The sequence below is a fragment of the Morchella sextelata genome, assembly GCF_020137385.1.
Source record: "Morchella sextelata strain SCLS chromosome Unknown scls_3, whole genome shotgun sequence".
NCBI lineage: Eukaryota > Fungi > Ascomycota > Pezizomycetes > Pezizales > Morchellaceae > Morchella > Morchella sextelata.
Genome location: NW_025408618.1, coordinates 3,120,607 through 3,146,933, shown reverse-complemented (window position 1 = coordinate 3,146,933; position 26,327 = coordinate 3,120,607). Strand labels below are relative to the sequence as shown.

At 46.9% G+C, this 26,327-nt stretch overlaps 4 protein-coding genes across 4 annotated transcripts; 1 reads left to right on the top strand and 3 right to left on the bottom strand.

Annotated features, from left to right (window-relative positions):
- Positions 1-6,891: 6,891 nt before the first annotated feature.
- H6S33_009642 (uncharacterized protein) lies at positions 6,892-8,055 on the bottom strand (the record flags this gene model as incomplete). The annotated part of the gene is made up of 1 exon (XM_044841060.1): positions 6,892-8,055. The coding sequence occupies one exon, from the start codon at positions 8,053-8,055 to the stop codon at positions 6,892-6,894; it is 1,164 nt and encodes a 387-aa protein (XP_044698457.1).
- A 6,196-nt stretch (positions 8,056-14,251) lies between these two features.
- H6S33_009641 (uncharacterized protein) lies at positions 14,252-14,635 on the bottom strand (the record flags this gene model as incomplete). Its single annotated transcript, XM_044841059.1, has 1 exon — positions 14,252-14,635. The coding sequence occupies one exon, from the start codon at positions 14,633-14,635 to the stop codon at positions 14,252-14,254; it is 384 nt and encodes a 127-aa protein (XP_044698456.1).
- Positions 14,636-15,158: 523 nt separating this feature from the next.
- On the bottom strand, positions 15,159-16,467 carry H6S33_009640 (uncharacterized protein; the record flags this gene model as incomplete). Its single annotated transcript, XM_044841058.1, has 2 exons — positions 15,159-15,279; positions 15,608-16,467. The coding sequence occupies 2 exons, from the start codon at positions 16,465-16,467 to the stop codon at positions 15,159-15,161; spliced, it is 981 nt and encodes a 326-aa protein (XP_044698455.1).
- A 9,257-nt stretch (positions 16,468-25,724) lies between these two features.
- H6S33_009639 (uncharacterized protein) lies at positions 25,725-26,024 on the top strand (the record flags this gene model as incomplete). Its single annotated transcript, XM_044841057.1, has 1 exon — positions 25,725-26,024. One exon carries the CDS (start codon positions 25,725-25,727, stop codon positions 26,022-26,024), a length of 300 nt encoding a protein of 99 aa, XP_044698454.1.
- Between the last annotated feature and the right edge of the window lie 303 nt (positions 26,025-26,327).

The following is a 26,327-nucleotide window of genomic DNA, read 5'->3' as shown; positions in this document are numbered from 1 at the left end:
ACCGTATGTACTTGAAGAAACGGCCGGTTGTCTATCCTTCAGGTTCATCGTTAATCCCTTCAAACGCGCAGCACAGAAAAATAGTCTGGAATTTTGCCAAATCAGACACACAAGGCTGTAGATCAAACCCCAGTACATGGCAGGAGATTGACACCCTGGCCCTTGCCTTTTTGCCTGCCTACCAGCCTACATACATCCTTCTTTCTTCCTCTGCTCTCCCTCTCCTTGGTTCCCTTCATGCTCAACGCACATTGGAGAAAGGCGAAAAAAAAGATGACTTGTTCCAAATATCTCCACTGCATTTATTCGTCGCTTAAACAAGAATGAAGCAAAAGAGATCCTTTCCGGTTTATCCGAGTGGTAATGTATGTACCCAGAGCGCGTAAAACTGGGTTCTTGGAGTCACGTCAAGCAAGTAGGCAGGAAAGAAGGAAAAAAAAAAAAAAAAAGATCCCCCATACTGGCGGAGCGCCAGAGTCATCATGAAAAATTTCCCATGGTTGACCTGTCAAAATACCCAAACCAAACACTTTTCATGCACATCGAGCGATATTGAATGTACCCATCCATGCCTCTGGGGCCCGCACCGCAAAGCGACCGAATCAGCTGAGAATATCGCTGCAAAAAGTGAAGTTTTTCGTGCTTCGCTTGTTGTGCTTGCTGCTGAGATTTTCCTTCAGCCCACTATTCTGAGACACTTCGATCAAGCAATTGAATAGAAGCCTTTCTCTGGCAATGAATGTATATATCCCTGCACTATCATCGATCTCAGACCCTCGCGGAACCGGGAAAGAAGGAACGTATGAGAGAGCGGCAGGTACATTGGATTGGTACTTTCCCTTTCCATCCTCTCTCTATTACAGGTCTCTCCTTGTTATTGTTGTTGTGTCGCTCCCTGATTGAAACGAAACGTCAAGGTGAAGGATGATTTGCTCACCACCCCCCTTGGCACTGGTACTTGAGGACCGCCCATCGAGAAGCTGATTCGTCGCCTTGGACAGGGGGGGGGGGAAGAACAAAAAAACAAAGGATGACTTGCATGACGCAAAGTCCGCAGATGGATGGAGAGAGAGAGGGAGAAGAAGGGAAGGGGAGACAGCAGGGGGAGAATGTTTACAGGAACACCCCTGTCGGCTTTGTTCCGCTCCCGTGTCCTGTTCCTGTCCAGACTTGCCTACGCTCAGACATAGTACAGGGCAAGTCAGCTTTGAGCCTCTTTCATGTATTTTCTTTTATTCCTTTTTTAATTATATTTCGTTTTTCTTCCTCTCTCGGACATAAAAGGTACAAACAGTAAAACGAGCCGTAGACAGATCGCAGCCTTGTGGAGTTAAGATGCCGCCGGTGGCATTTCAATTGAGTGCGGGCATAGGAGGCGAGCCCTCCTTACAGCATATTGGAGCCTCCTTCTTCTCCTTCTTGGCCCGTTCCTGATTTCCCTGAGGCTCCGGTGCTAATGGCTTGGGGCATGGGGGGGGGGACAGTGTTCCTGGTTTTACCCCCCCCTCCTTCCTCAATCCCACGGGGTATGAGGTAGTCGTATCATTCCTTCTCCAGGTTTCGACTTCCGGCTCCGTAAATAACACGAATCTTACCAGAGCTAAGAGCTAGAGGGAAACAAAGAAAAGAAAATAAACCTCCGTCATCATCCGTTCTAATTCTCCTAAGCGCGTTAACCCGCACATTGGGAATTACTACGGGGTTTTTGCGGAGGTTTGGTCTACTTTACTTAGTAACAGTGGTACGAGGCGAGAGACTCTCGTAGATAGAGAGTACTCTACCGGTCCTAAGGTTCGTCCGAGGACCGTGAACAGAACAGCCCATGGGAACACAAGGAAAAAAGCGGTTGGCCGTGGAACCTTGGTAGGCAGAGGACGAAGAGGAGCGCTTACTGTATGTAGCCATCCATCAACAACGACAATCCTATCTAGCTAGCTAGCCAGCTACATTACCTATTCTACTCTCCAACGGGGCCTGCAAACGAACGGGCAAAAAGGGCCTCAACTCCAATTCAATCCTGTGCAATTTATAAGATTTATTGCGCAATGACACTTCATCAACCACGATTATCAACTCGAGGAAGGGGGAGTTCGAATCAAAAATGGCGTTTGGCCCTGAGTGGATTTGGTTTGGATGGATGGTTGGATGGGCAGGCATGGAAACCTCCAGGGAACAAGCCATACACAAACGTAACCACCACTATCCACCGTCCACCATCCATCCAGCAAGGTGGTGAGGTGGAATTATGCTCTCACCATAACAGCTTGGCGATAGCGCCCCCTCCGGAGGGTGGGAGGGCGCGATCTTGGTTCCGAAACCACATCCACACGCACGGTAGTCCCCCGTTGACTCATCCATGGGATCACCGATTCGCACTCTTCCTTCTCGGAGGCTCTAAACCCTATCTTCACCTAGACTTAGCAGTCACTGGGGTGATGGGATCGAAATAACTTGACAACAATTTGTTCCTGGCCAGCCAGGTTCTACCTACGTGCGTGGTGATGGTGGTTCTGGACATGGTTGATCGATGATGCTTGATTTTAGTAGCCTTGATGGTTGAGTTAACAGTCAGCAGGGGGGACCTTTTCCGCACCATAGAGTTAGAGTACCCTAGCCCTAGGTATCTAACTAACCTCCTTCCTACTGGAACATTCACCCTAACACGGCCGCCCAGTTTAGTAGAAAAAATTATTTCTTCTTCCACTTCGGCGCCGGAAACATCTTTTTCCATTTTTCTTGTCCACTACCACCACAACTACGATCAGCCCCACGTGCTCGAGCTCGAGGGCCCTTCATAAAGAAAAACAAAAACCAGGGGAGATCAATTCCTCAAAGCGGGTATCTTTGGACGGACAACGTGCTTTTTTTTACATAATAATAATAGGATACAGGAAATGCTGCGCTCTGCGGGTGTAGGTAGGAATTGATTGAATAGGAGGGAGGGCAGGGACGCACGTTTTATGTTTCGATAAAACAGGTGTCATGGCATGAGCAAGCATGATGAGGCTTTACATATGTGCAGTAAAGGTAAGGCTGTGGATATTTGTTTTTCTTTTTGGCTGCTGTGCTGCCTGTACGTATCAGGAAGGAAGGAAGAGATGGAAGGAGAGGTGGTAAGTTAGTTAACCTGTTCTCGGTTTTTGTTTTTTGAGAACTTTTGTTTTTTGCTACGCTATGCGGCCTGGAGCTGGCTAGTTGTGAAAACGGTACGAGCCCCATAAAATGTGGTTTAGGGGAGAGGTTCAATATAATGATGCGTACACGTATACGTAGCAAGGAATTGCTATCAAGAAACCCGCCAAGGCCAGGCAAGTCAAACCAGGCAAATTATATTAGCTTTCTATTAGCTAAGTAGGCACAGGGCTACGTACCACGAAGGCGTGCCCCAAGGTGCACGTGTATATCAGCTCCTGATCATCAACTGAGGACCTTGATGGTCACGGCAAGCAAGCAAGGCCCAAAACAATCGGCATGATAGCAATTAAGCAGCAGCTATTAACCCAAAACAATCGACATGATAGCGATTAAGCAGCAGCTATTAATCAACTCATGAAATGCGAACCCGCACTGGTTCTTATGTGCACGGCCCATCTATAGCTATAATCTGGTTAGCTGTTAGCTAGATATTGGATGTCATATATATGGTGAGATAGAGCGAGAACAGGATATATGCTGCTCATGCCGGTAGGAGCAGAGCGGCAGCAGAAGGATCTAGGGATACCGATAGATTTAATAGGTCGTACAATTAATTAGGATCTAGACGCCGTTGTTTATAGGCAATGGAATTAATGCTGGGACCTTTTTTTTTAATTTTTCACTTTTCATTATTTTTGAGGGTGTCCATCACATTAATACATGTAGTAATGGGATATAATTAACTGCATAACTGGCTACATATGTACCCCATACTGTTACCTAAACCACATTTTTACTCTTCTCTCTCCTAAAATACCAAAACCACAGAAAACAGCCGCCACAAAAAGGCACCCGTACCCGGGTTTTCAAAACTCTTTTTTTTTTTTTTTTTCCTACTTACTCTACTTCCTCGGCCTTAAGCTTGCCAATTAGAAAAAATTCCAATACCGCCCGCGGCATGCAGAATGACCACCCTCTCTATGTCGAGTACCTCTCTATCTCTTCCCACCCAGCGTACCGGGAATTAAAGTGACGTCTCCATCCCTCCCTCTCCATTTCCTTGTATGCACGACTTGTAGCTACGCCATTACCGTATTGTTTCTTTTTTTTCTTTTTCCTGAAAAAACAAAAGAAAGAAACTTTGTTTTGCAGGTACCCCATAATATATTACTGTGGTAGGGTGGGTAGGGTAGGGTAGGGGGTAGGGTAAGGTGCAATTAAGAGTGCATATATATTTTATGCACCACCCGCCGGCACGGCAGAGTAGATTACGGAACGGAAGACTGAGAGCTTTATTTTTATTTTTATTTTTATTTCCCATTCAGAGTTTTTTTCCTCTCCCGAGAGATGTAATGTGTATGCATGAATCTTACTTTTTTTCACTATACCTTTTATCTTTACCCCTACTTGCCGGGCCGAGCTTAGAGTAGAAGTCGGTATGTACAGAGAGAGAGAGATACGATGCATCACGTAGTACGTACGTACTCTACATACTCGACCTCCGCGTGGGGAAGGAGGTCGGAGATAGGACGCGGGAGCTAGGCGGGTCGGTGGTGACATGGTGGTGGTGATGATCATGGTGGTGGTGGTTAGTCAGTGGTATCAATGATCGGAACGACTACTTAGTTGGTATGTACCTCGTACAGTACGTACCTACATACATGTAGACAGAATTAGACCCAAAGGCAGAAAAAAACTCAGAATCTCGTACCTACCCCCCCCCCTACCTAACTCAGGCAATCTACTCTATCCCAGGAAATCTACTCTATCCCACAAGTCGCCTGGTACCAGCCAGCCCTCCCACAACCACCACTCACTACCCACCCCTCCCAAGGCATAACCGAGTGACCTCTCATGCCTCACCCACTCCCTCTCACCACACTTCTCACCACACCCTCACCCAACCCCACACTCCACCACTCCCCAACCTCGGGCCCTACACCACAGCACACCTCCCCCCTCCGCCCGTCGGGAAATCTCCTCCCCAAAAACAAAACAAAAACACAGTAGAGTACCATATCCCCATTGGCCGCCCGCCGTACCACGGCAGATGGTGTAAGCTACGCGGGCGGGTTTCGAAGTTAACCGTCGTCGTCGTCGAAGAAAAAAAAAAAGGGGGAGGGGGGGTGACTTTTTTCTTCTTCTGTGCGACAGCAGCAATAACCCCAACCCTTCCCTTTCCTTTCCAGCCCCGGGGGTTTGGGTTTGTGTGGGGTGGGTGGGGATAGAGTGGAGTGGAATAGGGTTGGGGAGTGAGGGTGGTGGGGAGGCCAGCAATATGCAGAAATTTCGAAGCAAAAGTAAAAAGTCGCCCAGATACTCGAGATAGATAGAGTAGATAGGGTAGATAGGTCCAGTCATGAATTCATCCAGCCCTCCCTCCCTCCCTCCTCCCTCGGAGCCCCCCCCCCCTCCTTCCCAACCACCGTCGCACTGCATTGGTGGGGGGGGGGGAGCTGTTTTGTCTGGCGAGCGGCGGGGTGGAGGAAACAATAGCAGGACAGGGCCCAGTTTCGAATCTGCAGGTTCGTTTTGTTTCATTTCGTCTCGTCTCGTTCGTTGGCCGTGGGCGCCTTTTCTTGTTTAGAGGCGAGGGGGAACAGGATATTTCGAAAACCGAGAAAAAAACCAAATCAAGATGGCCGGTAGGTATTCCAACCGTACGAGAGGGGGGACGTATCGGAGTTTAGCTAGAGTATAGGCATATGGTATCATGTATAGTAGAGAGGCAGGCAGGTAAGAAGAAAAGAAAGAAGTGCAGTGTGGAGAGCGTTTACATATGCCTATGCTTTGCTTATGCCTATGCTAGATTATGCACGTCACAGTCTACACTACTCCTCCTCTACACTACACTACACTACGTGACTATACGACTACATACGAGCGGAGCGGGATGGCTGGCTGGATGGATGGAGCTCCTCTCCTCTGGTGTCGGGTCGCGGAGAGCTAGAGAGCGGTGAGTATCGTATCGGAGGTGCGCCCCGTCCGCTACGTACTCTTTCCTTTTTGTTTTGTTTTGTTTTGTTTTGTTTATCCGTGAAGGACGTTAGCTACATGTACCTAGGTGGCTAGATATGTAGTTTTTTTTAGTTTAGTGTTCATGTCGGTATCTCTCCTTCCCCCCTCCCGCCAGCCGGGATGTGAATTCCCCCCCATATTTTAATTGCCGAATGGGCTTGGTGTTTTGGTTGAAACCGAGGCTTCATGGCTGTGTTTGATTGGCGGGCTGGGCTGGCTTGTTTTTGTTGTGGTGGTGGTGATATATGGTACAGCTAGACAGATACATAACTTCGTCAACAGCAGCAACAACGAATAGAGCGTGACGTAAGGATTACAAAGTCTGCGAGGAACAAGTGCTCCAATCAGCTAATCCAGCGGTCAGGAAACAATGAGTTGTGGTGGTGTGTTGTCGGGATGTTCTCTACATGTACTATGCAGTCATGAAACGTCACTCGGACGCCACAAAGCTGGTGATGACGAGACGAGGAAGAGGAAGAGGAAGGAGATCAGGAAGGAAGGGAAGCGAGAAGCGAGAAGAGAGACTCTGCGCACACACGGCCAATGACTGCGCGCGGGTGCCGTTTCACCGCTAAGCTTTCTGCACGATAAGCGTTGTTGCGGCCCGCACTCACTGCTGATATGCAAAAAAGCCAATGATCATTTTTTCAAACTACCCATACACAACAATATTTTCACCCAACTACTTCCACATGCAAAAAAACACTCAACACCACAGCATTCACACCCCCTCCCCCTTTACAAAGAAAACATCAAAGTCCCATACCCCAGCTGGTCATACCCGCCACTGTTGGGGCCATAGTTCCCGCCGCCGCCCTCAGACCCGCTTCCATTCGTCCTGACGAGCGCCGCATACTGCGTCGTCCACGGCGCCGACAGCCCCCTCTTCACCGCGTACTGATTGTACAGCAGCTCCCAGATGGGCCTGATGTCGCCCCTGCTCGCGGGCGCAATCACCGTCTGCGTCACGTCGCTGTTGGTGTAGGTCGTGTACGGCACGTCGTTACCCAGGTTGTACTTTGCCGCGTACTCGGAGCCCTTGAGGATGCGGTTGTCCAGATAGCCGAAAAGGTCCACGCCCTGGCTGTCCGCCATCTTTGCAATCGTCCCCAGCATCCCAACCACGAGCATCGCGTGGCCCTGGTCGCGCCCGCTCTCCTGCAGCTGCGCAAGCCCGGCGTCGGCGCCAGTGTACACCTTCCAGATGGCCTTCTCGATGGCGCCATTTCCGGCGCCGTGGTAAAAGTACTCGATGGCATCGTCGTAGATGGTCTGGTTATCCGCGACCACGCCGATGGCGATCGCACTCGCGATATTGCACAGATCCCAGTTGGCCCAGTAGTGGTCGATGGCCGCGCCGTTGTGGTTGAGCAGGAAGTCCCGGTTCATGGGGTAGAAGACGTCCAGCAGGACCTCCTTTGCCGCTGCGAACCCGGTCCATGCGCTGTACCCACGCAGGATCTCGACCGCGTTCGCAAACTGGAACCCGTACAGGCCCGCCGCCAGGAACTTGTCGGAGCTGCCCGAGATCTCGGTGAGCGTGGAGGACCAAGCGTCGATGACGGCGGCGCCGGCCGCGGCGTAGGCGGTGTCGCCGGTGATCTTCCAGCGCAGCGCGAGCGCATATGCGGCGGCCATGTCATTGAAGAGGAGGGAGTAGTTCTCGGTGCCGAGGCTGCTGGCGCCGCGGTAGACGGTGGCTACGGGCCGTGCCGTGTAGGTGGAGGCCGAGTGGGAATTGGCCGTCAGTTTGGCAAAGCCCGTGGTCCATGGTTGGGCGCCGGAGGCGACTTTGCTGGCGACAAAGGTGAACTCGGAGGCGGTGTGGAGGAGGCCTGGATGGGTGAAGGCGGCGAGGGAGAAGGGAAGGAGGAGGATGAGGGAGGTGGCGGAGACCCTCATTTTGGATGGTGCTTTAGGGCGTTTGAGGGGGCGTGGATTGAGAAGCTGAGGGGCCAATGAGCTTGAGAAGCTTGAGAACCTGAGGAGCTGATGAGCTTGAGGAGCTTGAGGAGCTTGAGGGTAGCTATTTGGGGGCTAACAGCGAGTTCTATATAGGAATTAGAACTCGGGAGTCAATCCTCAGTACTCTAGAGAAAACATCGAGATATCAAACATACCATAGCATCTCAATTGCCCCTCCAACCCACCAAAGCTCTCCCAGCAGTATTCTCCACAGCTCCGTAGCTATACCGGCTCCCTCTCCCAAAACCACCCCCGGAAACAGTCCGTGCGATCCTCCGCCGCCGTCTGGAGTATACAGGATTTCCAGGACCGGCGCCGGAGTGTAGTACACATTTTATATTATTTTGGACTGCCCTCTTTTTCTGCTGACGTTGGGGGATGCTCACCCCAGAAACCCGGTAACCACTACTATAGTAATAATCGGACTTTAGGAGTGTACAAAAGCTCCCGAAAGAGGACTTTTGAAACATTATTTTTGTTTAAGGAGTACCGCATTAGGTTGGGGTTGTGCCTGTACGGGCCGGGGTCCGTTGGGAACGGGTTTTTATTCGCCGAGTTTTGGATACTGATGGTAGTGAGGCTTGGTCAGGACATTTATTAGGAACGCCCAGTATTGGTTAGTAGGCCAGTTACTCTAATGCTTTGTTTTAAAAGGTTAGAATTATATAAATCCATAGAAACAACTATATTAAATCAATACCTGAACTATAGCTACCGTTACGAACAGGATACCACGGCCAATAGATCTTACGATATGGCGAGGTTCCCAAAATAGTGAGCAAAGTATATACTTATAACTACCTGTGTAGGTTCAATGATATGCTATCAAGTTATCACTAAAGAGGGGACCTATAATCACAGTCAATCATAATTTCAACCTATCTAGTAATCGATTAAGTAATATTTTTAAACTTACGCGGCGAGTTAAAACACCCATTCCAATAATATGTCAACCTATGTTCATCCAAAAACTCAGCAGCGGTGTCCCCCCGCACTTTCTCCGTACTTTTAACCTCCCCGGTTTTTTACCCCCATTCTCCGCACTCTTCCCTGCATCAGGAGCCTGCGCGGCCGAGTTCCGATTGCTGGTACCACTATGGGGTTTGTAAGGTTTTAAGGGGTGCAATATACCAATCGGGCTATGATCGACCGTTTATATTGGCTGATGCTTAGCTAAACCCTTACGGTACTAATGACCTCTGAGTAGTTGGAGCTTCCACTATTTTCTGCAACTAGTACTTAATACCACGGGCCTTCCTGCGGAGTTGGGGGGGGGGAGACCAAATTCTCCAATTTATCGAGGTGAATTATTATTATTATTTCCCATCAATTCGCGGTTTTGGTGGATAAATCAAGTCTGCAGTCAAACCGCATTATTTTGATCATCCGCATTAACAGGCACCCCCTAAATGCATTCCACGTAGTGTCGTTCTCCAGATTTCCCTACCGGGACGGCACGAGACTAGATTCCGTGTGCTCAGATACATTTACCATCAGAACAGGCACTGAAACTACTGTTCTTGGCAGGGTTACTAGCAGAAACTACCGTGTTGTAGCATAGCACGAAATCGAGGTTTTATGCAGTGCTGCGCTGTTCATCTATGAGAATTACCTTCAATTTCTAGAAACGTCAAGTAGAAACGGCATATGTACCTTATTCTTCGGTCATGGGGGGGAAGGGAGGTTCCGGTTTCCCCATATATGCATCAGGGTCTCTTGTACTAGCTAAGCCATCCGAGCCCACGGAAAGATGAAGCTTGGCCCCTTGATACGGAAGTTCCACTCCAGGGCAACCAAGGGTTGATAAATGCCAATGTTCGGGAAATCGTTAAATCTAGGTGGCCCGGGCCGAGCATTTTCTTCTCGGTATCCTCCGAACAGGCCCCCCATAACCCTAGAGAAACAGCAAACAACACATCAGTGTGATTCCTCTGCGTATGCGGGAGTGTCGCTTGCTGTTTGGTGTTTTGTTATCCCCAAGGGTCAACTTACCCTCTTACGCTTCTTCCTTCCTTGATTATCAGATCATCTGCATAATCACCTCAGGTCTTCAAATTTTACGAATAGGTAATAGAGGGTATGTACTTCAAGAGAGTGAAGTATGTCACATGATATCGTACGCCGGTAGAACGCATCAATGACCTAATGAAATCAGACATCTCTGCCTTTATCAAGATGTTTTGTGTTAATATAGCGCAGCCCAACCAGTGCGACCGGCCATACCCATCCAATGTTCCTCCGCACCGGGGCCGGCGAACAAATGTCGGTATCTCGCCGCCGCTGTAGATCAGTATTGTGCCAATTCATGTAATTGATATTAATGTGTTATATAAAGAGGTAGTATAAGTCGTTATTGGCTTCGGTGCTTTCCCTCTTGTGATCATCGTTGTTCCAGATTATCTTTTCGTCATTGGCAAAGACTTTTCTAGATCTCCTTGCTCTATGGGATATATTAGGTTCTCTGAGATAACTGTAGCAATATCCCTTTTTAACATGTTTGTTTAATATTGGAGGGTACTAGTCGCGCCAAATCTTTTGTTGTCGATCTTAGCTTTGGGTCACCGCAAACCACTTATCAAAATCACAGGAGAACTTACAAAATGCAATAATATAATCCAACAAGATTCTCCCGGAGCTACACGTACCTGTATAGAGCAGTAACCTCCGTGTAAACTCCGAACAAGCGGGAAACACGGAACCCGAAACATGCACCTGCAAGGAGAGGGTATACAGGCTCTATCTGGATGATATCAAAAGGGCTTCGAAAGACCTTATACGCTGCCCTAGAGAACCGAACGGGAGAGTTGCTTAATAATACCAATGCTATGGTGCAATGGCTCCTCTGTTCTTCGGGGTGGTAATACCTGTCATTCGCCTATTGTATCCGGTTTATTCGCCGGCCACCATGTACCAGTTTAGAAGGTCTATATGATTCCACAACACTGAAACCTTATGTATCCATGCAGACGCTCCAACCTATATAGACATTGGATTCTATATACCCAATTGCGTTTGGTAGGTAAGATGAAAATCGCGATCAATCGAGCAGCCCTTTCGGAACTTCCTTTGTTAGCTTACTTCTACAAGACGGACACGCTTCTCTATCTTCACCTTTTGGAATTCTTACTTTCTAATACGCGTTTAGATCCAAAAAACTAGTTGAACTATGCATACGGTAGGTGAAATTGGGTTTGAACCGAATCCTTACATGAGTGAGTTGTGTTGCACACAACCGACGAGAGGCTCCTACGGGGTGCAATTCCGCTGTATGGTTGAGGGAAAGATGGTTGCAGAAGATAATGTATCTCTAGAACTCGAGGAACTCACCGAGCTTGTATGACATGTGTCTTCACCACTGTCGATATATATACCTGTATGTTGTGCACATACTTGCGTGTACGTGTCCTTTCTGCGAGCGGGTTAAAAACTTCCTCCAAAGCTTAAATTTTCGGATATAAATTTGATGGAATAAGAAAGCGAAGCTTCTCATACTGCAGTTACATACGCAGGACGGAAGTATTTTGCGGAGAAAGCATTCCCATCAGCACCTACATGAAGATTATCAATCGATCAATCATCAGCACCTATAAACACCGAGTGATGACCCATGAGCCTAATTACATCTATCACTCACCCATGTTTTTGGAAAAAGATTAAGGATTGAGTCATAAAAATTCTTGAATAAGTATACAGAGTATGTATCCTAGTCCAGTAGGCTTTGGCCTCAAGGTATCCCATGAACTGTCAAGATGGCTGAGGCATTCAACTGGAGAACGGTTTAAACAAAAAAAAAAAAGAAAAAACTGGAGAACGGTAGTGGATGGTCTGTGTTTGTTAACATAAACTACAACATCTTACATATTGATGATTCTGCTCAGATTTCCTGGGCTTGCGACCGTTTGCTTTGTCAAAGGCCTCTAGTCTCCGGCCTAATTTTCAACGATATATGTTCCATCTCGGTCACCACAGGATTCTGTTGACTGACCAATTAGACTGCTGGTAAATGAGTTGTCTTGTTGTATGCTACTTAGTCGTAGCTAACCGCCTCCGGGATCTTATAAGGTTTAGCCAATTTGGATCAGTACTCTGGAGACTTTTATTTATAATTGATACTTTCTATTTTCTAGCATTCCACTATCCTAGGAGCATACATGTATATTGCTATTACCTCTTGACTTGCCGTTAAAGATAAAATTATTCAGAATGAAATGTGATTAGCTCCGTTTCTTTGGCCGGGTTATCCACCGGCATATCGATATATCAGACAAGCGTCTACCGGCTTTCGACCGGACTGAAGCTGTGGAGTATCAATCTCTGAATTATATTATTCTATAGTTATCAACTCCCTTGATCACAATTTTGCTTATTCTGCTGGCTGACAGAAGTAGGTTTTGTTTCATACTGGAAACAGCATAAGAAACGTATCGTGGAGTACTAGTGCATAGCCGAACACTACGTGTACTATATATCGTTGTTAGTATCACATATTGGAGCCAACACCATACCATCTTTATTAATCTGTCGACTCACAAGAATATATTTACTCGCAATAGTTAATCAATCGGCTGACTCAGTTGATCAGAGAAGACACAAAAGAAACTACTATATAGAAACGAAAAAAGCTCACATTATGTACACGGTATATCCATACTTATCAGATAGTTCCAGAATCAGATTTATAAGAAGCTTCCAGTATAGTACAGAGATTGCATTCAGGCTTCGTTTTTCTAGCTCCTCGTAATATTGTGAATCAACCACTGTAATAATGCCAACCATCTGGTTTCCCGGACAGGTCTAACTAGTACTAGTATATCGCAATTAGTGATATCATAACATTAACAAGAGGAGTCACCTAACAACTCTTTTAGGCTACGTATCACATATTTCTCCTGTTGGTAGAGGGGCCGATAATCATGTTGGCGACTAGGACGGAACATATTATAACGTCCCCGGGGTGTCAATAAGTGATGCAACAATCTTATATCTCAGCAGTTGTGCTAGCATGAAGAAAACCAAATGGATCGACAGTTAATTGGGACTCATATATTACGGTTTTGACCGGATTATGTAGCGCTATAGCTTTGGGTCCAAAGTTGCATATTGACCTTGCCGAGAAGCTTCGACGACCACCTTATTCATTATATCTATGAAAACCAGATTTTTTATTTTCTAAGCCGATAAACGATACCTAAATGTAGTGTCGGGATTTGAGACTAGTTTAGGTTTTGTGTTGTGTCGAAACATCGGTTTTTAGGCGGCTGAGAAGTCAAATGTGGAATCACTTGCAATTGGTGATATTCCAGGGACATGGCCAAATAGACTAAGCCTGCAGGCTAGTCTGGAGCCATCCCCTCTGCAGACTACTGCACTCGGGTGGAAATGACGACTACATCTACCTAAATCAAACTCAATCTTCATACTACAACGCTTGACACATGATGTCATCATAGATTTCTTTCAAAATGCTTGTCTTGTGTCGCGCTGTGATCCTTACATGCCAAGGATGACGACATACACGCGAGTGATACTCTGTGCATATAGATCCTCAACCACATTTCAATAAGCTCACGAATTATGTTTTTCACTTTTGGATGGACAGCACAGAATATAATATAAGATCTATGAGTATTTTGTATTTGTATGTGCCATCTCAATCAATTCCAACGAACGACCTCTCATAAATAATACAGTAAGGTTATCATAATACAGATAGTGAATGTGGTATAATGAAACAAAATATTTCCTCCGTAGCCGACGATACACCCGCCGCAGTAGTTGAATACATAGAAGGTCAATAATCAGTCATAAAAACACAAACTGGAATGCAAGCATATACACCAAATAAACAGAAAACTCCTCCCCAGGTGCAAATGAAAGAAACGGATGATAACGCCTGCAAAGCCACCGCCGAACGAAACGACCTTATCGCTGGGGGGGAAACATAAAAAATACCCCATACTCCACTTGAATGGCCCAACAACCTTAGACCACAATGTCTCCATGAACCCGGGGTGAGGGGGGAATACCGAAAGAAAAACATTTTTAACAATCCTCCAAAAAGAACTCCCTTAATGCAACTGATGAGATGTGGTTTCAGCAAAGAAAAACTGCCCGAATAAGTTTTAGCCTCTATTTATGGGTGCCCAATAAGCTGGATTGGGTCGTCTTCATCTTCATCGTCCTCTTCATCTTCACCCGCTTCTGTCTTAAACTCGTCTTCGTCGTCCACTTCCAGGTCCGAAACCGCATCACTATTCGTCTCCCAACCATCATCGACTATCAAGTCCTCGTCTCCCATATCCAACGTAACACCAATCGCCTCCTCGGCTGCTGCAAGCGCTCGGTTTGCATTTAGAATTGCCGCCTCTCCATCTGTGGGCCCGGCTTCGGCCCGCGCCAAGCGTGGCGGTGAATTCAGTGGTTGTGCTGTTGCTAGTGAATTCGAGGAAATTGTCCTTAACGGTGCGGGAGGTACGGCTGGCGATGTGTTGTTGTCTCTATCAACATCACCAGCCATATTTTCAGGCCGGATTGTTCGAATTTGACTTGTATTATACGATTTACAATTGTCGCATTTCAGTCCCAGAAAGTGGAAAGGAACATTCTGTTTTGCCGAACAATCGTTGCAAGTGATAAGGGACCGCCATTTATCGTACGGAGCAGGAAGGGGTTGAGCCTCAATCTCACTGTCGAGAGCACGAAACTGACTCTCCATGTTTACGATTGTCCTCGTACATGTAGGACACCGGTAGGATGTCTTCATATGCTCATAGTAGCATTTGCGATGAATTGAATGTCCACAACGCTGCATCACCAAAGTAAGTTTCATCCGGGATTACGGAATTGGAAAGATCGAAAATATTGAATCACATACCATAAAAACGACCGTCATGGTAGACGTAAACATGTATTCACCGCATATTGGGCAGTCACACTCCGTTGAGCGCTCTATGCACCTGTGGGAGCCCTCCAAAGAGATAGACATACATACACCGCATTTCTATATTACTTGTTAATTTTATTCGTTCCACACAATTTGTTTACGTGATTAGAGACCTTGCAGTGGAAGAAATCTTTGCCCAGTCCTTCACCAATCCGGCATATTCCACAGTCATTGCAATGATAAATGCTTTTTCGCGGGTCGTTATCCCACAATTTACACTATTGGTCACAAAATCAGAGTCAGTATTGTATAAGTCTTTCCAAGGTTGGAGAGCATGGTATTTCTTTTTAGTCCTTGACGGGTAGAATGTGATAGATATGAATAAGAGAAGGAAAAAAAATAGGTATTTCTATCTTCTTTTTTGAAAAAGCGACGGCCAGGAAACAGACCTTGTCACAATAGTATCTAGCGCTCCTTATACCGCAATTCTTGCAGTCCTGCCCTACTGGCTGTGCCGTTCCACAATGCATGCACAACATGTTTTTAGTTTCCCTCCTAATCAAAACGTGGTCCTCTTTCTCATCGTGACAGAACCTGCATGTGTACCACTTCTCACATGTCGAACATTGGAGTTTTACGCCACGCCGGTAATGCGGGCATCCAAGCTCCTCCGGTAGATCTTGGAGAGTTCCCAAATCCGTAGAAGCTGGTATCTCCTCTTGAACTACCAACTCCCCATTAGCTGCTACATCTGGAGTAGGTGGTCCTGTATAATATGTTTTTGCGATATCCAGAGGTGAAAGTTTGAACGGGTTATCGTGCTGTGAGATGTAGGACTCCTCTGCATTAGCTTGGGACTGGCCCGACTGTGCAGATTCTAACTCGAACATTTCCTCGGGACGACGAGAGGCATTATATTTCTCCAACATAAGACTATGCATTCGTACGGCCCTCTCCCGGTCTGAAATATTCAGCCTTGAGATCTCGACAAGCTTTTGGCGCAAAAACTTCTGTCCATCATCTTCCGGGAGCGCAGATTTCGCGGGGTTCTGTAATGCCGAATTGTCTTCCGAGGTCGGGGATAAGGTAGTAGGTAAGTCCGAGAAAGATATTGGCGACCTCCATGTTGACGGTGGTGATTCGGGGGTCCGATTCGCGAATTCGTTTGATTGACCTGACATGGGGGGCCGGTACCTTGAAGAAGGATCACCGATTGCTAATGCCTGCTCGGAAGCCCCGTCTTCCGGGTCTGCATCGAAAGATTCGAAAACTGGCTCTAAGGCACGAGGGGAATGGAGTGGTGTCGCGATGGCTGATTCTGCGGCTGAGAAATCGTGATCCTCATCTGAGAGGGCTGGAATAGGAGGTGCAGGACGCTCCTCAGCGGCCGACGACTGCGACCACCGTCGAGCCCTCTCAACAACTGGCCCAAGAACGTTTTGAAGTCGGGTAGCGTAGGTGGCCATCAGAGATTTTGAAAAAGGGCTGACTACACAGCGCACTTTTATACTGCACTTTACCGTTTGTGTTGTGTTACAGTGCTATTATCTGGCTCTCCTATAGGGGGGTAAACCCTTCTGGTTGTTATATAAACAGCTGTACGGGTGCTGTAAAGGTAGCTAACTGGATGGGACCGAGGTCAATCGTCGTGATAATCTGGGGTCGGAGCTAGTGACTGCAGGTAGAGAAGTCAAACTATTTAGTGGTAGTAGAAATAACAACCCAATGTACTCTACCGCCAGAAGAGGGATTATATTATGGTATTATTTGATAGCTGAAGGTGGGGAGTAGCAGTAGTAACAGCGGAGTAATAACAGAAACCTGGGGGAGGGGTACGAGGAGTCTGTGGGTACTCGAGAGTATTGAGTATGGAGAATATGTGGTGGTGAAAGTTTCAAGCAGAAAGAAGAAAGGATAGCGCGGTGGGGGGGGGTTGCGGCCAGTTGACGATGATGATCACACACGCATACACGCACACATCCACATACACAAGAGATGAGGGCAGAAAAGACAAGAGGGAAACAGCAACAGCTAGAGCGGAGAAGTTCGCACGGAATTTACAGTGTCAATGGGGGATGACGGGGTTTGATTTGAAGTGCTTACTGATGAAAGAGAGCCATTTCTAACCCTGAGGCAAATACCTACATGATTGTATCTAGAGAGAGATTCTTCCTAGTGGAGTTGACCGGGGATAGACGGAGCTGGGAACTCACGCCCGAGCACCATCCAGTCGGCAGCAACAGCAGCTCTTCACCCCAGTCAATTACGGAGACAGATGCCGGTCCTGGCTCGAAAACTAACGACATCATCAGCCATGCATGGTCTGATTTCTCATCTCGCTTTCAATCTTATTTCTACATGCTTCAACTACGGAAGTTCTTTGTTTCCCGTATAGACGTCTAGCATAGGACATCCATATGGTAAATACTTGATGGCCAAATCGAGGCGTACTCTATATATCTGTTCAAGCAGAGAGCCGTCTTCGGTTCTTTTCCTCAGGTAGAGGCCCTATGCAGTCCAACCCACGCTAAATGCATCCCAACTCAAAGAGCAAGCAGCGAATTTCCTTACATACATGTACTTTACATGTGACGTTAAAGTTGAGATCGCGACTGGCTTGGGGACATAGCCCAAAAAGGAATAGATATCTTGCCCAATTGCAGGAACATCTAGGAAGCTGTTCCTGGGTTCCCTCGATTCGGAATATTTAAGGATGGACCTTTGCTAGGCAAAGTCGTTGCCAAGCATTCTAGATCTCACGAAGCCAACTGGTGACTACATACAACCGACCAACCGTCTGGCAGATGCCTTAACCGCATCGATAAATTCTGCCTCTTGTATCAAAGAGACCTAGGATAAATATTTGTTTCGGCGGTTTGTTTCCGGCGGGGCTCCGATTTACAGTCACCAAATTCCGGTTGGATATCGTCCGCACTGGGTGTATTAGGGAAAGAATTCATACTCCACCATATTTGCAATTTCAAAACGGGCAGGAAAACGATCAGGTATCAAATAAGTCTACCCCATAGCCATCTTGAAAATATCATGATCACGACCACAAATGCAAGATACAAACGTTAATATCCTCAATACAATAGAAGAAAAATTACCCATGTTTCGGATTTCTATAATCTACAATGCTTCTGTCCACTGGCAGTCACTTCAATAGGGTTCATCACCGATACCTGGTACTTCCTGAATTCTCTCACAAACTATTTAGGTCCCTTATTACCAAGGTGTAACTCCTCAGAACCTTCTCTAGGGGAACTCTAAGCACAAAGGAGGGGCATCATATCATTCGCTCTACAAACCTCTTCCAGTGACTATCAAGGTCAGTTTACATGTAATTTTGGCTTGAGACTTATCGCCCATGTTTCACTGGTTGCATATGGCTACATGTAGATTTTCTGCACAATCCTTACAGTCAAAATTCTGTTATAACAGAATAAGATGGAACAAGCCAATCAAGGTTCTGATCAGACTAGAGTACTACAGTCGACAGCAAATATCAATCCTACTAGTACGGCCTAGCAGGTCCCAGCGGAATCGAAGTTGCTCCCAACTAGTGCAGTTTCAAAAAATCGGAAGTGTTCCGAGATCGTTGTCAACTAACTCATGAAGCTCATACGGAGTCATACCCATGGCAAGATCCTTGTTGAAAACGATGATAGCTTTTTATTGATTGCTCGTGCTTGATTACAGAAGTGAGGAAGAAGGAAAAGGCAGAAGAGAGGTCGTTGACCACGACCCTAGTAAGTATGACCCGTACTTGACATCCTCCTCACCCGTCCGTCCTACCCTAGTCCGACTCCTGTCCGTACCTCAGACTAATAGGCAACGTAGGACGCTCAATTTCAACAATTCTAAATGCACATACTATAAACCCAAACCTTTCAATATTAAAGTTACTATTGAAATACGAAACCACAATAGAACTCCATTAAATACCTACTTTTTAGCCTAAGTTAAAAAAGCAGGACCCCGTAACGCCCAGAGTATATTCTAATTAAAACTTCGGTTCTATAATTCAATGCCAGAATCATGTATATGACGTCCTGTCCCAGTCACCGCCAGAAACACCAACCACCAGAGACCATTAATGAACAGATTAGTCCGCGCCTCAATAGTCCGCCCTATTGACTAATATAAAGAAGAAAGGAGAAGATTACGGAGAACTGGGCGTAATTTGCTCTGGCCCACCTGAAATACAAGCTCTTCCGATCAAACTCCAGTGCCCTATGCCCACTCAAATAAATCAAGCAGAACTCCCAAAGCGTGGGAGCCTAGGTGATCATTGATGAGTCGAAAATACTAGGTCTTAACCTTTCTTGAGTGATCTAGAGATATCCTATCATAGGCTTGTCTGGAATGAGCAGCTATATTTAGTTAAGTAACGACCTCTTTACGGTTGGAATTTATCACTGGACTGCATTTCAGCGAGGAATTCCGACTTCATCGCTACACTGCAATTGACATTTTACAGTGTTAGTCTGTCCATGAAGAATTTCATTAAATGCTGTAAATAGCTTGTGGGATTGCTAGGTCATGAATTCGAATCTCGTGTCCCCCAACCCCCATATATTGTAACCCCACGGGTGTGCCGTATTCGAGCCTCGCCCATTTTCGTAAAAGCTAGGTTTTAGATGTTCTCTATAGTTACAATACCTAAATAGGGCGCGGATAATACCTTGAACGCCGCCATAACCTACATTTTTATTATTGTTGAGGGATTATTTTTGCGGTTTGTGTGCGAGTGATATTCTATGATGATACCAAGTTACGCTGCCAACACGTAGTCAGATACCGTTAATTCTCGAATAATCCACTATCCCCGTATTTGTATGTGGTAAGTCCGGACCAAGGCGAATTGGCGTATCAAACTTCACGGATTCATGCAGATACACACTTTTTCTCGCCTGGAATTAAGATTTAACGAAGCGGAGATAGCGGATTTCTCGAGAATTAACGGTAATGCGATAAGATAAGGATAACCTATGTAGCCATCGTAATAAGGTTTACCTTCCTTAGGCCCTAAGAGTGTGCGTCCTTGGCAAGGATGTAAGTACCACGTCCCCCACCTACTGTGTCCAGTTCTCCTGTTGATCAAATCTAGGAGGTTATTGACTAATAGCGGCTGCTAATTACCGAAACGTCTCATTGGTGTTGGTAAATAGCATCAACCCGATGACGCACTGAGCCCAGAAATCGATGAAAATTGGCCGGCCTCCGGATGAATCAACACTTACCATGGCACACATCAAGACAAGCGGAATCTCGTATCATCACATCACGAATCCGCATCATATTGAAGATTCTGATAGAAAATCCCATCAAAATGCGGCTCGAGGACATACTTTACATGGGCATAAATCCTTGGTGTTTGGTTTTCGAACTCCACCATGAGATCGAGGCAGTATCCTAGCTGCGAGCCAAGCCCTTCCTTGTGATAGAAGGGGTTTTAAAGAACGGGTTCCTTATAAAGTTCGGTCCTGAATTTCAAGGATTAAAGAAGTGGGTAGCTTAAGACTCTGTTCTTTAATCTCTGTGATAATCAAAACACCTCACAGCTGATCCTCAACGTTTCCACCTGTCGAAGTAAGAGTTTATAAGAACTTTTGAACATTAAGCCTACTCGAAACATCACAAGACCATTTGCCTCTAATTCTAGCTTTCTCGATGTCTAGACAGAAGGTGCTGATAAGCTCCTAAATGAAAGGACGCCGAGACAACTTTGAGACTAGGCTTTCCTCTGGCCAGTGTGACTGTGCATGCTCTCCGGCAACAGGATCTGCAATACAGCAGAGTTTCACTAAATATCAAGGATAAGACTATCAGAGAATAGAGACATTTTAAGATTACTAACTTTATCAAACAATACTATCATTACACTAGATATATACAGAAGCAATGAAGCAATGACACAGTATGTGCACGGAAAGAGATTACAAGTCCATAAAAATGATCACTACGTACTAGATTCTTGCGAGCAAGGACCATGGGCATGGCGTTATTGATCTTGGTCTTTGCATGCACAGGGGACATTGCATACCTTGGGTTGTGGAGGTGCTGGGTCCCTATCCCGGAGAATTTACCGATACCGACGATACCAATGTTGCCCGTGAGGTGACTCGACCACCATCTGCCCGGCCTGTTCCCCTCGCTTGAGTATTTTCCAACTCCACTCGAAGGCCGAGCACACCCAAGAATAGTAGCTTGCAGAAACTGGCCTATATTTACACAAGATCGAGAACGGTATCGCCACCTCAAGTCTCTGTTTCTCAAATGGATAGTTCATCTATGTATAATTTTACTAGTGGTAAAAATAGAATTCCGACCCACTCGCTACAAAGACACGGCCCAGTGTTAGAGAACCGACCGCTCATTGTCTGCATTGGAAAAGAGACACTTGAGCACGTCCCGTGTATAAGATCTCAGACCTCTGCGCTCGGCCGAACCTCGACATACTCTGATCACGACTAACACTAAACTCGTTTTCCTAGACCTCAACAGCATCCATGGTACTTATACTAATCATCATTGCACTTAGACTTGTTTGGGAGTATAAGAAAATATTTCATCGTCTCGGCAAAAGGGGCTGTGCAAATGTGTATCGAGTGATAATTCATGATGTAGGCGATACAGGTTGCAGGTTCGAGTAACCAGCGCGCGTGCTAGTGAATAAGGAGTGGGTCTAAGCTTTCATTTAAAGATAAACTTATCTCAGGGACTCCTGCCCTATGAGGTACGTATGAGGGGTGTTTTTAGAAGCACAACGCAGGGAGCCGTGTAGGAACTTACACTACGTTCTGCGGTAGAGAATGAATTAATCAATCAAATCAATAACAGTAAAGTGTTGACACAAGGTAAGATAGAACAGGGCTATGAAGACTTCCTTTGTAATTGTTTGTCTTTAACTATTTACCAGGATGGTTAGTATTGGTCCTTTAGAATATACCATTAGGACTCGTAGAAGACAATCCCGTCCCCAGGACTGGACGCTGAGAATTTACTGGCCGCTAGATATCAGCCCATGCTGATTCTATTTACAAGGCAGCTACAAAAGCACCACTAATAAACACTCTACAGTCAGTAATACAACTTCAACGGGATACAACGTCTATCTATGTGGCCACATTCTCGAGGAATCTCTCCATCGATCATGCATTATGACTCGTTTTCTCAACTACCGCTGGCTACACAGGTAGCTGACCAACGGGCCGATGACTCAGTTGGAGACATCTTTGTGTTCAATACGGGTAGATCTGACAGTAGAGCGTCCTGTAATAGTCAACGAGGTGCCACTTGCGTGAGGACTATAGACAAGAGCTTCGGAAGACTGCTAACTGGTAGTAAACTGGATACTTAGGAGTACACAAGATACTCCACTCAAAGATATCTACCAAATCTCAGCGCCCTATATCACGGCTTCCTACATACTACTCCCACAGAAGCCAAAACATACATTCAACACCCGGCATCAGAAGCCCCTCCATCTATTCTACCACTCACCCAAGCTAAACGTACGCCCAGGAATATTGAATGTTATATCACGTCACCAAGCCCTGACACTTTACAGCGGGACCGATCATACCATGCGCCGCAACGCTGCACAATTACGCAACCTCCCAAGCCACAGAGTCTAGGCAAGACACAAAATCAACGACATTATAGTGACCACATATGAAATCCGCTATCTAGTATCCACTCCCTCAGAAACCACGATAAACAAGTACTCATCACCCCTCATTCCTATTAACCCTCAGAAACTCTAGATACAGTTCAACACCAATTGAAACAGCAATGCAACCCCGCTCACTGGCCCAAAGGGCCCTGGCACGACCCATGCCAGCACCCGTCATGCCAGCACCCGTCCGCGCGCGCAAAAAGGCAATGACACAATACCTAGAGCTCTCTTCTATCCATGCAGGCAGCCAACGATCGAGAAGACGCCTTTCATCGGTGGTACCTGGGGGTGCTCGCATCCGTATGTATTCGTTCGATAGCTCAGGCGCCCGTGTGCACATGGTGGTTTGAGTTGAGAGCGCGTGCGGTGTCAATGATCGCCGACCCACCTGGGCCTCAGAGCCCCCATAGGTAGATCTATGTTTCAACTAATTAGACCTGCAGTTAAGCTTTCAGTATGTCATTAGCCCCTCCCCTTCCCCCATCATTCGTCAGTCCCCTATATGCCATGTCCATGCCATCTCTACCCCATCCGTGCGCCATCTCTATATCGTCAAGTAAAGTAGTTAATTCTAATTAATTAAAGGCAGAAAAACAAGCTTCTACTCCACTCACTATCCTCGACGCCATGATCAATCAACTAAATAACTGTGCCTTAAAGTTAAAGTACATATCTAGCACGCGTCCATCCATGTCAGTGAAAAAATTTGCTACTCTTATCGATAACCCGCGCGCGGCAAACACCAAATCACCCCACCAGAGTACCACTACGGCCCCGCTCTCTTATCGCGCAATGTACCTACATGTACTTGAGCTATCAAGCCCTACCCCATACATGTACCGGTCTACATGTATGCAAGTACCCACATAGCCAGCCGCCCCGCGGCGCGCCGGACGAGCTATAAACATCGTGGCCACAAACCTTAACCAAAGACCATGGCCAATCAACCACTACCACCACTACCATCGCCACTACTTGAACCACCAACCAACTACTACACCACAGCTACCCCGCTGTTTGTACGCCGCGGATGAGAAGGGGAAAAAAAAGTCGGAACGTAAATGTTCGGCAGCATGAGCGATTTTCTTTTCGCAGACGAACGAATGGATGGCAGAGAATGGCATGGCAGGTATGGTATGGGCGGATGAACGGTTTTTATGAGTCGATGATCCAGAGTCGAACCATACGCATAAGCAATAAACTTGGGCACTGACTGGACAGTTACTGTCGATGATCCAGAGTCAAACCATAAACATAAGCTTGGACAGCGACTGGGCCGTTACTGACGTTGGCCAGTAAGGTTTCTAGCAGCCAAAGAGAGAGAGAGGGGGAAGTCGCAAGAACCTTGCAGGTTCCATACGTTATCGTGGGAAAGTATATTTATTATTCATAGATCACCATGCTTCCTGCACCAAAGCAAAAAGCACATCTAAAGTAAAATAAGGAACAACCCCAAATAAAAAATAAAAAATAAAAAATAAAAATAAAAATAAAATAAAAATAAAATAAAAATAAAAATAAAATAAAAAAACAAGGCACCGGCACCGGCACCGGCACAATCACAATCACAATTGCAATCCAATCCATAAAAGCCCTAAAACCGGTCGCGACAAATTTACCACGCGCCAGGTAGTCCATGTAGCCTACGTACTCTATACTGGAGGAGAGGATATAATTTTCTGCTGTGGAACTCTGCTCACCGCGGAGCAAGATCTCCCGGCGCACAGCATGCAATCAATATACCTATTAAATAACCCAGCGGAGAAAAATTCTCCGAGAAGCGCCCTCAGCTTGCCCCTCCCAAAAAAAAAAGGGAGATTTGGGATTAAATACAGTACCGCAGCCAGTCAGCCAACTAGCTATGGAGGGGATAAAATACATGTAGCTACTAAGCTACATTGCAATGAGCTGACATTGTATTGTATTGGTATTTAAGGAAGCTGTGTGTAGGCTACACGACACGAATGGGCAGTTCTCTATACCTTGCAATACGAGCTCTCCCCCACTCATAGCGTCGGGGGGACTATGCAGCAGCTAGCAGCTTAGGGTACCCATACTAAGTATAATAAGTATACGAACGTCGTACACTCTGTGGAGAGAATTTAGAAGGAGGGCAAATGGTGTTTATATATGATACAAGGGGGGGGGGGGGGGGGGGTATATAAGCCTCTTGGATCCTGGACCTCGAGCTCAAGCTCTCCCCCTTTCCAATCTCATTTTTCTCGCGTGTCAGCTCAGCGAGATAGATGATGATGTGAAGGAAACATATCGTGTTACTTAATTCCAAGTAGATAGCTTACCTGGTTATGGGCATGTCTTGAAGCAGATGAAGAGTGGGGGGGGAAAAAAGGGAAAGGACAAAATAAAGATTGCGATGTCTCACTCTTATTTCCAAGCAGTTAGCTGTTAGGGGCACAGCCTTCTTCATCTTCGTTACCGTTCTCCTCGAATGATCATGTGGGGTTCAGGGCCCGACCGGGGCCCCATACTAACTGAACTGTTGCCCATGGAAGCTGCCGGGAAATTAGGGGTATCTTGGACAAGATGGGAGATTCCACATCGTGTTTGTTGTTTTCGGTCGTGTAGTGTTGTAGCTCCATGTTTCTGTGCCGTTGGTGCCTGCGTCGCTGTTGCTGTTGCTGACGATAATTACGGTTGGGAAATATCGGGGTTGAAGGGCCCAGACAGACACGGACCACTCTCTCCCTCACTTACTCACTTCGTCAGTCAGGGTCCTCACCAGCCAGGAAGGACCAGCCCAATCAGCGGACATGCCCGTGCCTGCCTGAGATGAACCTCACTCACTGCAGCCCAACGAGCAAGCACGAACGTTGCCAACCTCCCCAGCCAGCCATCTCCAGCCCCCCCCCAACTGCCAACCCCAACCCCAGCTCCGGACCCCGGCTGCTGACTAACCCCACTTACCCTAGCCTAGCCTCGCCTCGCCTCTTGTCCCCAGAACAGCAGCACACCTGCGCCTCACCGCCCGGCCTCCTCACCCACAGCACAGCACAGCACAGTCAGCCAACCGCCGCCGCCATGCCCGCCTCCCCCTCCGCAGTAACACACGCCTACCGGGCCCTCTACAAGGCCGGGCTCGCGGCCGTGCAGTACTCGCACCCGGCGCGCTACGCCGTCCGCGACAAGCTGCGCGACGCATTCCGCAACCCCCGCCAGCCCCGCCAGTTGCTGGGGGAGAAGGAGCAGTTCTCGCAGGAGCGGATCGATAATACGGTTGAATTTCTGCGCACGGCGGCGCGCAGGAAGGGCATGGAGCATGAGATTGTGAGGAATCTCACGTTGGTGCATTATTGGAGGGTCATGAGGAAGCAGAGGTAGGTTTCTATTTTTGTTTATTTGGGTTTTTGTTTGGGGGGTTTGGATTGGGGGCTGTTTGGATTTTTTGTTTGGCTGTTTGGCCGTTTGGTTTGGATTGGGATTGTCCGGATCGGGAGTGTCTGAATCGGGCTTGTTTCAGTGTTTGGGGGTTGATTGGGTTGCGCTGTCACGTGGGATATTTTATTCTTCAGCCCTCTCTCTGTTCTGTGCGAGCCGTTTCAAGCTCAGACAGGCCAGCAGACGATGTGTGTGTGTGGTGTGTGTGTGGCTTTCGGTCTGTCGGTCTGGTGGGGCGTGAAACAA